The 14616-nt window shown below is 35.3% G+C and overlaps 1 protein-coding gene across 3 annotated transcripts in view; it reads left to right on the forward strand.

Moving 5' to 3' along the window:
- Positions 1-14616, forward strand: part of LOC149079957 (zinc finger protein castor homolog 1-like) — a 171779-nt gene that overhangs the window by 132348 nt on the left and 24815 nt on the right. For all 3 annotated transcript variants that reach the window (XM_089238865.1, XM_089238866.1, XM_089238867.1), the window contains exons 12-13: positions 60-188; positions 4001-4124. In XM_089238865.1, coding sequence (XP_089094991.1) covers positions 60-188; positions 4001-4124 — 253 coding nt within the window. The remainder of the gene's footprint in view (positions 1-59; positions 189-4000; positions 4125-14616) is intronic.

A 14616-nucleotide genomic window follows, 5' to 3' on the forward strand; every position in this document is an offset into this window, starting at 1 on the left:
CTTAGAATGTCTTATAAGCATTAATGTTGCTGCTTAAATTTGATTTTTTTCTACCCTAGGTACAATGCAAATGAACTTTGCCAGCCACAATGTGAATATATTTATAAAGACCATTTTCACTGCAATACTGATAACTGTAGTATGACATTCCGAGCCAAAGACATAGTAGGCGTTAAGGAACATGCATGGTGAGTATATTTACCAAATTTTCAATAATCATATCAGTGGACAATAAATATTAGAAATATATTTGTACATGACTGGGTTTCTAGAAAGCACTGGCCACACACGTTGCATCTCAATTGCAGTGTGCTGTGAACTGAAAAAATGTGAAGTAATTACAGGCAATTCATAGTTATTACTCAAAATTTCACTCCTTATCTACAAGAGCACAATAAATAATTTTTTTCATCCATCATAGTGGTTAAATTTTGACTTTGAGAAAAGGTAAGATGCATATTTTGCTTGTTTATCTATTGATGGTGGCTCCAAACTCAGGTACAGAATTTCTTTTCTTTCAAGTTAATGAATGTTAATTACTCCAACGAATGAAGGTAAGTTTTATTCTTTTATAAATGTTTTTTATCTAATGCATATACATGTGTAGCAGACCTCTTTTGCAATGTTTTCAAAGCATTTTGCAAGTCATACTTAATGGCTAGTGTAGAAGAATCTGAATAAATTCCTAGGTTTCTTTTTTTGCCTTTCAATCACGTAACTAAATGATTGTCACTTTATAATTATTGTTCACAACTGTTGTGAAGTTGATTCACAAATCTCATATAGTTATTAATTTGTCTCCAGAGAGAGAGAAGAATGGTTTTCTTTAAATTAAAAGAAATAAATTTGATAATTCATATGAAACACTTGGTGGAATGCATGCTCAGTACATTTTTTTTTTTTTAAATAAATATTTTATTTGTTTCCAAAGTTAAATAATACATGAAACAGTGAAATCTCAATATTTGTTGTCAAGAGGCCTGAGCCTGTACAGAGCAACTAAAACATACTTGATATATTTTTGTAACATGTTTCAACAATTAATTCGTTTGTTTTCACCCAAAAAAATTTTGTCACTTTTTCCAAAAATTTCACGAGAATGTATGTTCTTCAAGAATTATGCAATATTCCATCAAGATACAGCATCATGGCACAGAAAAATTATGCTTTATAAATTTTTAATAGTTACATCGAGCTTTGAATATTGTGTCTAATTTCAATAGAAACCCTTCTATCTTATCAAATATCATTGAATATTTTGGCTCTGAAGCGAATATAAAGACAAACTTTATTTTCAAGACTGACAATAATATTTGACTTCATGTATTAGATGGCGACTAAACCATTCTTCTAAAATGGAAGTTTTCTCCCATGCTTTGATTTCAAATTACAAATTATTGAGTAGTCCAACTTAATTGCCAAATCTCTGGCAAAGCTTGACGTTCATTTTTAGTCGTTTTTTCCCAGCTTTCACTTTTAACTTCTCAAAAATCAGCTTAGCTACATATGATGTTTTGATTGGCTGGGTAACATTACCACTTGGTTATCACGCCACAATTACAGCACCATTTCCACCTCAGCAATAAAATTGTTCCACAATGAAATTTTTTAAAGAACGTAGAAGTAGTTTTTCTTTTATAAATTTTTGAGTGCGAAACACAACAAAATATAGCAAAAACCCATTCTTAGCTTAATATGACCATTTATACTTTGTGCATATTGCATATGTTTTAACACTTTAATGGATTCAACTTCTTTACTAGCACCTACTTTTTTCCTGTCACTTGTTGGGAATATTCTGTACACCTCTCTGTAGCATCCAGCAGAAATTTGTTAACATTGCAGTATTTCACTTGCTTTTGTATCATAATTTCATTGAAGAAATATGTGAACAAAATGAATGCCCCATGTTCATCACTGAAATCACCACAGTTTTCAGAGGAGACTGAGATATGAGACATACCTCTTTAGTATCATGCTGCAGTAAAAAGTTTCTCATGTATTCATACAAGTTCTACATGGTACTTTTAATTCTCAGCCCTCTTATTTCCCAAGAACAATGTTATAGCATTCCAAAAATATTTCTAAGCACTTTGTTCATCAGGATGAAGAATACACTGCAACCACTAGTCTCCCAAGATCCAACATATCTGTAGTCCAATGAATATCCTCTGCTTGGCTGCTCAGTCTCTTTGGTACTTAGCTGTAGGAACTTTTGGCAAATGTTAAAATGCAGGTTCATTTTTGTTTGTTGCTTTTACAAATACCTTTATGAGCTCCAGTTTTATGTGCAATCATGTAGAGCAATTTTTCTAGCCTTCATCAGAGGTCCTTGTAAAACATTTTTTGTGGCAGGAAACAGAACTGTTTGTCAAGGTTGATTTGTTTTTAATGAACTCCTTGCAACAGTGCTTGCGAAACAGACGAAATCACCACATATCAGCCATTCATGCTTATTTGTATTTTTTGTAGTTTGTTTTGTATTGTTTGTTTATTGTAGATGGCGATCAACATAAAATAAATTTATTTAGCCAAGGCTGCATATGCAACAAGGATAGAATGTCATTTGTTGATATTCTGTAATAGTAAAGCCTTTAGACTTGTTTCTGAAGTGTCTTGTTTTGTCTGGTTTGTACAGAACATTCAAATCTTACATCACACCTTCAACATTTTTGCAGAGTATTATTTCATCTTTACCGTTAAAACAGCCTTCCGGTGGTTACTGATAATCTTGAAGAATAGTCACTCTTGCTGTATCAGAAAGAAAATTCCATCCAATGTAGTAATGTTGAAATGTAAAGGAAGCATATACGATCAATTTACTTAGAAATTTGGGCTAGGAGACTTTTGGGCTTTTAAGAAGTATAAGAACTATTTTAAGAACTAAGCTAAGGATAATTTTTTATTGCAAAAATACACCACAATCTCTGCTCAAGGAGAGAGGGTTTAATCTCCCCCCTTGCGCATGCCTATGTGTGTGTGCGATCATATGTACTAGAACAGATGCTTCAGCTGCAACAAAGTCAGTGACTTGATTCCATGTATTTTAGAAAGATAGTGCTTCTCCTATCGTACTGAAAATTCTTTCAGTCAACATTTAATTAATGATTGAGTAATTAGTCATATATTCCCCACATTCCCAGATTTAAATCAGTGATTTTTTTTGTTGTGGAACTACCTTAAGGATATGGCTCTTCGTGGAACAGTTATTACAACCCACACCAGCTGAATTAAAAGAAAGCATTATGAAGACATGTGAGAAACATCATAAGTGATCACTTACAGTCATCAGTTAAATATACATCTGATCACATTCAAGTGCCACAAATGTATAGTGTGGAGAATATATTATGTAATATCATATGACTATGACTCTGGAATGTGAAATACACACAAAAATGTGTTTTATTATTCTATTTCTGCACATGTAGTTGTAAAGGTGCCTTCTATTGAGAAATTTTTCAACTAATTTTTTTATTGCAGAACTGTTCAGTACATTTTTTAATAGTATTTGTGCAAATTCTGGTACTAATCTGACTATTGGTTAAGTTGCAGAATGCTTTGAATATGCAAGATTAATTTATACTCACTCAGCTAAAACATAATTTTTTATATTAATTACTTTAACTTCTTATATTTATTTTGAGTTTGACACGTTCATTTGAAGATCAAGAACTCTTTCAAATATATCAGTTTCAGAGTAATTAATGTTCTCTAACATTGGGAAAAAACATCAGACATTTGGGAAAACAGCATCAGAAAAAATACAAATAATTCCAATAAGCATCTGTTAATTAATCAATATGTTTTATCACAGAGTCCAACTTTCTGTCTTCAGATATATTTTGTGGTCTTGAGGTGCTTAATGTTCAGCTATGTTTCATATTTTTTTAGTGGGTTTTACAAAGGAAAAAGACTAAAGGGAAGCTCTTACAAAGTTTAAATTTGTGATTCGTGTGTTAACTAAATGCAGCATCACTCATTTCGGTATCCTTTACAGCAATCATGAGTATCAGGAGCAAGTAACGAAGTCTTTCTACACTGTTGTTGAAATCAATCAAATCCATGCGTGTCATCAAGAATGTCAATTCAAAGCCAAAGAAAAGCACTATCATTGTAAATGGGTAAGAAAAATATATTATGATTTGCAAAAACATTTTAACTATTCTAATTTGCATTCCTGATTGTGACTATTGAGTGTGAATCTTTCTGCTTTGTGCATCAGTTACACTGTATTCAAAGGTTTTACACTACATAACAGTGATTACATTGAACATAATGAATTTGAAACTACATTCCCTTCTTATAACCTGTTCATTTTTTTTTTCTCTAATTGTTGGCACTTCATAATCTGTGTGACAAAAGTATTCAGTATAAAAAATACACAAATTTTAATAGAAGCTTCTGGGCTCTAGAGTTGGGTTACAGAAAAAAAAAATTGTTCTAAATATTTAATCTCCAACTGTGGTAGTCAACTTCAGCTGTATTGGAAAATGAATTAATCTCCTCGACTATACAGAGAGAACTTAGAAAAAACATTGGGAACAAATTCCTCCAGACATAGAAGTTTTTACTGTACCTAACCGTACATCATCCTCATAAATATTCCTTTGGGAAACCTCTCACAAATTGGTACATGCTGGAACATGTTTTCAAAAGTGCATGTGTGACTTTAATGTATTTATGCTCTCAAAATTGCGTGTTTCCGTGTTCTTGTGCTGCTGCCATCTTACTTCCATATTTTTAAGTGAAAATGGCAGATGGCTGAATTTTTGTGCTGTGCACGTATTGTGTTGAAAATCTACCTGCTCTCTGCAGACAGACTTTTTTAAATGGGACACTGGTTCACATTCGTGCCTTGAAGTTGGAAAACCACATGAAAGCTTCTACTGGTGATATGGCCTGCGAAATCCCACATTCCTTCACATAATCTTTAATTCAAAATTTAGTGATAAAGACTGTAGTATTAATCTTCAAAAATATGGGAAATTTGTCGTGTGGATGAAACTTGCTGTAGTATTATATAATAAGTTTGAAAAGTAATTTTTTTTATAAAGAGTCCCACATAAATTAAAAAGAAAAAGCTACAGAAGGTTTTGCCTAAACAGGTAGGTTCCCAAGTGTAATAACAATTCTTTTAGTCAATAAAATAACTGTAACATTGGTGTTACTGATATCCTCATTTTTTTAAATATTGTGTAATTGAAATGAGGTGAGTAACGAACTTAAAAGAAAAACTTCAGTCAGTCAAATAAATACCTTAGTTATGAAAAAGGTAAGTTATGATTTATAGAATAAAAAGGAAGTTGAATATCTTTCAATGGAGAGAGAGAATTGTTATTCAAAAAACCATACATCATTTTTAAATCTTCACATTTGCAAGCTCAAACCATGCTGCCCCAGCTGTTTTATAACTTCTTTTATGGTATAGCTTTCCCTTTATCTCATCCAGAGAACTTGAAAGCCTCCCTTATTCTAATAATTTATCCTTTTTGTTAAAAAATCTTATTACACAGGGTGGTTATAAATGAAGTGACACTACTCAGACGTACGTAGCGCCCATTCTGATGGAGGTATTTTGATGAAACTTGGTACATAAGATATATGGATAAGTTAAGAAGTCATCAACGAATAAGGCAAATACACAAAAAATACAAAATTCCAAATGCATTTTGACACACAATGGGTGTTGTCTTCAGAGGAAAAAATATTAAACAGCTAATCACGCTGACCGAGTATCTGATTGGTCTATTTGAATTTTCTTACAATTCCCGCTTGTAATGAGTTTAAGCCATGGTGTTGCAATCGGTGGTGTAGATTTATTTTCTTTTACTAATATATTTTTGAAGGCATGAATATATGTGCCTTTGTAGAAATCTAAATCAAATGTTAACTTTATGAAAAACTCTTGCTTCCTGAAATTTAAATCTATGGCCCTCTTGCAACAGTGAGCGGTAATGGTCAATTTTTCACATTCTTAATTCTTAACACAGCGAGTGTGCTCATTTAATCTTGCTTTTATGGGTTTCCTTGTCTGTCCTATATAACCAAGAGAGCAATCACCACATGGAATATAATAAATGTCCCACATGTTTATTCTGTGGTATAGCATCTTTAGGTGGCATGAAACCAAAGTTTTTAGTAGGCACATATATGGTTGTTAGGTTATATTTTTTGATAATCGGTTTGATCTTTAGTGAGAGTATTGGATCGTAGGCTATGACTACACTTTCTTTGAGTGGCCTCTCTGTAATGTTTGCTAAAGTGGTTCCTCATGCCAGTTTCAAGAATTCCTACCTATTTTGTCAACGATCTTAGTGTTGAACCCTTTGTCTTTCACAATTGCTCTGATGGTTTCAAGTTCACGATCTAATGTGTTCCAATCTGAGATGATGTTAAATGCTCTCAAATGTATGACAAAATCTGAAATGAGGTGGCCACCTCATCAGATCGGAACACATTAGACCATGCACTTGAAACCATCAGAGCAATTGTGAAAGACAGGAGGTTCAACACTAAGATCGTTGACGAAATAAGTATGAAATTCTTGGGACTGGCATGAGGAATCACTTTAGTAAATATTACAGAGAAGCCACTCAAAGAAAGTGCAGTCATACCCTACGATCCAATACTCTCACTCAGAAAGTTCCGATTCTCAAAAAGTTCAACCTGACAACAATAGATGTGCTTACTAAAAACTTTGGTTTTAGGTGATGGCTACCACCTCATTTCAGATCTTGCCATCCCATACAACAAATGCTCACTGTGTTTAGAATCAGGAATGTGAATATTGACTATCGCAGCTCACTGTTGGCAAGAGGGCCATAGATTTAAATTTCAGAAAGCTAGAGTTTTTTACAAAGTCAAGTCCACAGTTGATGTAGATTTCTACGAAGGCACATATATACCACCGATTGCAATGCCATGGCATAAATTCATTATGAGCGGGAACAATCGGGTAGCTCAATTCCGCAAGCATCCCATCAGGACGCTGCATTAGTATCACATGCATACTCACACCTTCATTCTGACCACAGTGTTTGAAGTGAACAGGCATACTTTTTTTCTGCTGAGCAACCAAGTCAAGATTGGTCAGCCTGGTTAGTGGTTTAATATTTTTTCCTCTGAAGACAACACCCATTGTGTGTTGAAATTCATTGGGAATTTTGTATTTTTCATGTATTTGCCTTATTCGTTGATGACTTCAATTTTTCTTGGGCAAAGTTGATCTACAAGATTCATTGAAAGACTGGTTATTCATGGAGATTTTATTGAATCTTTCTTCTCCTCCATAGTCCATATATCCTATACACCAAATTTCATCAAAATACCTCCATCAGAATGGGCACTACATACGTCTGAGTAGTGCCAGTTTATTTATAACTACCCTGTACCCAAATTTTATACAAAAAATTAAAAAAAAATTATCATGTATAATTTAGATGAACTTATGTTGTATAATGTCATGTAAAGTAACTTTAATAATATATAATGCATTGCAAAAGATGATTCAAACTGCTCACCAAATATTTGGATGTTGATTCTTAAGTAAAATATTGCAAGTGATATGCCAATTGGAAGCTGTGTAGTTAGCATTCAAAGTCTCTGGTAAAGCACTATTGGCAGGGATATGAATTCTGGTAAGTGAAATGAAAGCAAAGCTTTTGGGAATTGAATATAAACTCTCTCTAGTTAGTGGTTTAATTATAACACTTTTATGCATAGAATGACTAGGGCATGACAAGAAGGGACAACTATAATTCCAATTAAGTTTTTAAAGGTATGAGTAGAAATTTTGTTGTATTTTTGCATCATTTACATTTTTGTTATGTTTAATTAAATCATGCATATATCACAAGATAAAAAAATTCTGACAAAAAGAAAAACCTCTTTATTCCTTTATTTAACACCACCATTTTGTTCTCAATGATTCATTCATTAATAATCATAAGCTTTTCATCAGCTAGTCAAATATTTAATTTGAGTCAATTTTATTTGGTTTTTCATTTTTTATTGTAATAAATGCAGTAAATTACCGTATATACTCGTGTATAAGCCGAGTTTTTTTTGTGGAAAAATTCGTTCCTCAACTGGGGGGTCGGCTTATACTCGGGTCAGTTTTTGATGAGAAAATATCAATCCTCGCAATCAGTAGTCATTTTTGTAGCAGTGTTCGAGAAACTGGCATTATTGGTATGGGATATGTTCAAAGCCTACAGAACGGATAATATCGAAGCCGAGGCAAAGAAATCGAAAACATCATTGGCTTTAATACCAGATGGGCTAACGTCGATTGTACAGCCTTTAGATGTGAGCATCGACAAGCCTCTCAAAGACTATTCGAGGAATTTGTGGATCGGATGGATGAGTTCCGATGATAAACTACAAAAAGTGGTACCTTGAAGAAACCTGACATTGGCCTAGTTTGCCAATGGCTAGATGAGGCGTGGAATTCTGTTTCTGCCCATCCTTCAAAAAGTGTTGCATCAGCAATGCGATGGACGGAACTGAAGATGATATTCTCTTTGAAAGTGCAATGGCGATGACAGCACAGATGAAGATAAAAACGAAGATGCCGCACCCCCTATGATGATCTGATGGATTACCATGAGCTTGGAGACAAAAGAAATGGATTTAAAAGTTTGAATCATTTTCTATTGTAAATCTCCGCAAAAACTATTCATTTTGCATGAAAATATAAGCATTTTTTCTCTAAAATGCACGGATTTTTTTGTGGTCGGCTTATACATGGGTTTTCAATTTATTGCGGTTTTGGTGGTCCTGAAGTAGGGGGGTCGGCTTATATACGAGTCGGCTTATACACGAGTATATACGGTAGTTATTTTCATGGTGAAAAGTGATTTTATATCAAATATACATTTGTTTAAAAACATTAAAATGTACTCCCAGAAATTTCCAAGCACAGTTCACAGTTCATAAAATGTTCAAATCAGAGAGGCAAATTTTGCAAATACATCTGAAATTTGAATTTCTGTCTTAGAGGGGTTTTTTAGCATATCTCTGGTGAATAATTTGAATTGAGTGGATTCAATACCAAGTTTTCAACTGCTGGAAGCAGCAGTAGATAGCAACTACAGCAGTTGCCAGAAATTTATTTCAGAGAGGGGACCAAAGTGATAGAACGACAAACATAAGCATGTTATTCCCTATATATCAGCCATTTTCCAACTTTTCAAGAAGGACCAGATCCCCTGTTTCTCCCAGCAGCAAAACTATTAAACAACAGCTACACTATTCTTTATATCCTTAAAGGCTTCAAAAATTATGCATTTAAGCAAAATAAAACATTTCACATGCATGAAAAGCATTTATCGATAATCTGAACTCTCTCAAAATAATAGCCAATGTGCTGTAAAACTCAATGGACATCAGCTTTTTTGTATGTTGGGGTCTGATCCATTCCTGGCATGCTAGGAAAAACAATTTTCAATAAAGATCGCAGTATGCATTCAGAGAATCCCATGAATTTTTAGAATAAAGATATTTAAAAATTTTCAGAATTTGTGACTGATTTCCTAGCAGTATATATTATATGCCAAAAAAATATGGGTATTTCCTGCATGCTGGTCTCCCTCATTGCATGCCGGCTAATGCAAGGGGAATACAGTATATTTTTTATCAACGATTAAAAATTCAATTGAAATCTCACTTAACTGCAATGCCATAGTGGGGGGGGGGGGTCTGGTACTCCCCCCCCCCCAAATGTGAGAAAATGGCTGAAACTTATGGAAAGCCATAGTAAATTATATTGTTCAACCACTTTGGTTCCCCCAAAATACTAGTTGTTCCCCCTTCAAAATATATTTCCGACAACGACCCTGCTTAATCGAATACATCAACAAAAATATGCATCAATCACATTGTTTGTTTTTTTCAATATAATTGTGAATGTTGAAAGTTTTGTGTTTCAATCATTTTTGCCAAATAAGCATGCAAAAAAATGAAGCTTTTTCTTTTATTAAGAGCATAGGCACCAGAATTATTTTTTCATCTCATTTCTTTGAACTATTTAAAGTGAGAATAATGATATTTGAATGATTCCAAATTTTTTTGTACCAGCCTTTTTTCCATGTATATCTACAATTTTTGAAGCAATGTGTGTGTGCTGTGTGTGAATATCCTTTTGCACATACATGGACATTCTCAAAATTAATTAGCGCATGATGAAACCACCACAACCAACATGCAAATCTAGTTAGAATGGCAAATGGGCACTAAAGGTGGTTTGGATCTACTATAAATTTCTCTAAAAATCCAAGTTTCTCTGCATCTTGACACAAAAGCAAAGAAATAAAATGTTGTCATCAAATCATATTGCTCCCCCTTTCATACTAGAAGCATGAATACAGTGCGAGACATAATTATAAGACAGTCTTAAATTTTAGTGAAATCAGAAGAAAGAGCAAAGTAAAATATATCAAAAATTTCAAGCTGTTTTATAACGGCAAAAAAATAACTTTATACTAAATATTGGAAATTAAAAAAAATATTTTCATTTTATGGAAAAATATAAAATGTAGTACGGACAAAATTATAAGACACCTGATTTTTGAGGGAAAAATAAAATAAAATTCAAACAAATTACATATAAATTTACCAAAATCAATATTTTTTACAACCACCTCTGTTGCTAATCAAAGCAAAAGTGCAATTTGGGATGGATTTGGAGCAGATTGGATGTCACAAGAGACATCGTTCCAAGCCTGTTATATGGCAGCTTTTAGATGGAAGAAAATTGCCTCCTACCTTCATATACTGATCTGCAAAGCATGCCCCACAAGTTTTCCATGGAGTTGAGGTCAAGCGAACGAGCCAGTCATGAAAGAACATTGATGTTTTCTTGCTTGAACCACTGCTTTGTGTGACCTGACGCATTATCTTGTTGGAATACGCAATATTTGCCACAAAGAACTTTTTTATATATACCAAGTTGCTCCTGTAAAAATTTTAAGTAGCTTTATGAATTCATCCTTGAAGGTAGAAAAACTACACCAGTCTTTCCTTGGGCAGAAAATGCTCCCTAAACCATCACTGAACCACCACCCATTTGACGGCTCATTAATTGTATCATTGCAGACCTCAAAACATGCCAATATGAATGGAAACCATCTGGACTATCAAGATTGATTTTTTTTTCATTGAAGAACAGAGCAGAATTCCACTGATGAGTCCAAGGCATGGTACGTTTTGTGAGAGGCAGATGATCCTGTTTGTATTTCAAAGTTAATGGAGGTTTTTCCTTGATTTTCATGAATTTGATGTTACTTGTAGAACTTAAAACTCTAGAAATTGTTTGCTGTGAGCACTGAAGTTGTAAGGCAGATTTTATATTTCTGGATGACATTTTGCTCCTTAATGCTAGAGCACAAACATTGCACTTTGATGGGGCAGACAAGCATGGAGTATGCCCAGATCGTTTTTCTACAAAATCACATATTCCACGGTTTAAAAAATTTGTGATGCCACATCAAGAACATCCTATTTTACTTGCTACACTGCTCAAAACAATTAGGGGAGCAAGCAAAAAAGTGAAGAAGAAAACCGTGCGAGACAGCCACGTATTGGCATACAATGGATAGTACACGTGTATCAATGCGCAATACAGAAAAAAGACGTAAACAAATTTGGAATTAAGCTTTAATTCTTTGAAAATATGGAAAAAACATGAAAAGATGATTTAGGGCAACAATTTGGTTACATGTAAACGATAAAAAAAAGTACTGTTTAGACATGATGCATGAGTTTTAATAGGGCATGTGGTCTTCTCGAACAGCTAAGACTGCTGCACACCTGTTTGCCATGGATGCGATGAGGTTATTGATCAGACTTTGGGGAACAAGAAGTGCAATCTGCAAGTCTCGGACAGTAACAGGCGGCCTTGGTCGCGCAGCAATGCGTCGTCCGAGTATGTTTGGATTCAGGTCAGGAGAGCACGCTGGCCATTCCATACGCTGTATTGTTTCAGCTTCAAGCATGTTCTCCACCAGACGAGCTCTATGCGGTTGGGCATTATCATCCTGGAAAACAAAGGAATCTCCAATGGCTCCAGCGTAAGGGATGACATGAGGTCGCAGTATCTCGTCTGCATACCTTCGGGCCGTCAAAGTGCCATTCCGAATGATATGCAGGTCCGTACGTCCGCCTATGCTGATTCCACCCCATACCATCCAACCAGCTCGTCTGTATTGTGACCTTTCACGAACGAATGCGGGGTTATTTCGAGTGCCCCTGTCCCTCCATACCAGAACACGTCGGGTGTCACACTCCAGACTGAATCGAGACTCGTCTGTAAACAGCACTTGGCTCCAATCATGTTGCTCCCAATCTCGATGTTCAGCAGCCCATCTTCTTCGGGCCGCACGGTGGCGTGGGGTCAACGGAATGCAGACCATTGGCCTATGTGCATAGAGCCTTCCCTCATGAATCCGATTACGTACTGTTTGGCTGGACACCCTTCGTCCTGTTGCCAAGAGCAACCATCTTTGCAGCTGCGTAGCATTCTCTGTTCTGTTTCGACGGGCTGTTAACCGTACATACCGGTCATCAGTTGCTGTAGTGGCGCGTGGCCGACCTTGCCCTGGTCGACGTCTAACATTTCCTGTTTCTTGGAATCGATTCCACAGCCTTGCAACAACACTTCTGGCGACTCCAACAGCGTCCGCGACACTACGTTGTGTTTGCCCGGATTCCAGTCTGCCTATAACACGCCATGCCATGGATTCCGGTAAATCACGTTGTTGAGACATCCTCAAGTCACCTTGTCTCAAAAAAAAATACTGCGCAATCGAATTTCACAGTTACGGCAGTAAAACAGACGTTTCTGCAACATCCCGATTTCTGCCCTTATCTCCTTTTTCTAGTTTTCGACGTCATGAACTTTGATTTGCATATGAAGTTTTCTTCTTCCGTTTCCTGCTAGGCTCTAAATTATGGATGATTCATTTTATGTTACTTATCGGTATACATCTTTGCGTAATTTTGTTAAAACCATGTGCTCCCCTAATTGTTTTGAGCAGTGTATATAGATTTTAGAAACACTGGTGCCACGCAATAGTGAAATTTCACGAATTTTACTTTTTTGCAGCACTGGTACCCGATGGTATTTTTTCTACTGATGAAGGGTACTTTTAAAGAGGGAATATTTTTATTAGTTTGTTATCTAGTAATGTAAAAAAATGATTTGCGTAAAGTAACGTAGTGCTACACTACTATAAAATGGTGGAAATGAAAACGTCTTATATTTCTGTCTTACTAATTTCTTAATGCAATTCACAAAAATATTAAAATATCAAATACTATTTCTCAGACATCCTTGTAATTTCACTCACAATTGTACACAACATGAACGATACATGTAATTGAGTTTCATCATTATATGGAAGTATTCTTTCCATTTTGTTTACGAATATTCATACAGGGGTGGGAACTCTGCGCCAAAACTAATATCTTGCGCCATCCTGCTCCAATAGCGTATTTTCACATTTTTCTGCGCCAAATAGCGAATTTTGCTTCAGTATGCCCGGAATTTCGGAGAGGACGCCAAAAAATTTTTGTTCCTGCTAGCCACGAAACGTTTCTTTACGAGAAGAGCGTGTTTTATTCCACTATACTTAAACTATCGCCTTAAACTATCGGCCCCTGATCGGGCTTTCCATCGCGAAACCCTGATATTGTCTGTGATCGTGGAACTGAAGATGGTTTGCAATGCCTTTCAGCTTTAAAGTGCAAATTCGAGTGTTTCCGTTTAAAAAAAAAGTCGTCACTGGAAGCAGCAGAAATTACTGTAGTCGATTGTCATTGTGCTAAATCCCGATGTTTTGTGAAAAAATGTTTCATTCCGGGAGTAAAAAGTGTGTCCGCCGAATTACGAATGTTAGTTTAGTAACTTTGCAGAATATCGCCAATGTTGCCGAATAACGAGCGTTAAATCGCCAATGTTGCCGAATAACGAGCGTTAAATCGCCAATGTTGCCGAATAACGAGCGTTAAATCATCAATATCGCCAAATAACGAGTGTCAGATCGCCAATCTCGCCAGATAATGAGTGCTGAATCGCCAAACATCGAGTTGATTCTTCCGAAATTCTATCCCATTTTGCAACAATTTCTTTCCAAGTATAAAAAAATTAAAAACTTATAAATTTTTTTTAACTCATTTGAAGTGCTGCTGTTCCAGGCAGCAAATAGTGCCCTCAGTAAGCAAAAATCATCTTAAATAGACGGGTGCAAAAAATTTTATGATAGCCGCTCTTTCAAACAAGGTGTCAAAAGCCTAAAACACCAAAAACAAAAATCAAGCTGACGAAAAGATGTTTGATAACAAAAGACAGTGCAGTTTTATTTTGAAAAGGGTTGAGGGTTAATGAAAATATTCTTGTTAATTTCACTGCTCCAATTTATAAATATCTGCTCCGAATCCCATATTTTGCTGCTCCAAAATTGCTCCAAATCCCGAATTTGCTGCTCCAAAACTGCTCCAAATCCTGAATTTGCTGCTCCAAAACTGCTCCGAATCCTGAATTTTGCTGCTCCAAGGCTGCTCCGAAATGGACTTAGTAACTTCCCACCCCTGTTCATAGTATCTTATAATTATGTC

The sequence above is a fragment of the Pholcus phalangioides genome, unplaced genomic scaffold (genome assembly GCF_987345545.1).
Source record: "Pholcus phalangioides strain wild (caught in Gottingen) unplaced genomic scaffold, Ppha-v1.0 ptg000011l_1, whole genome shotgun sequence".
NCBI lineage: Eukaryota > Metazoa > Arthropoda > Arachnida > Araneae > Pholcidae > Pholcus > Pholcus phalangioides.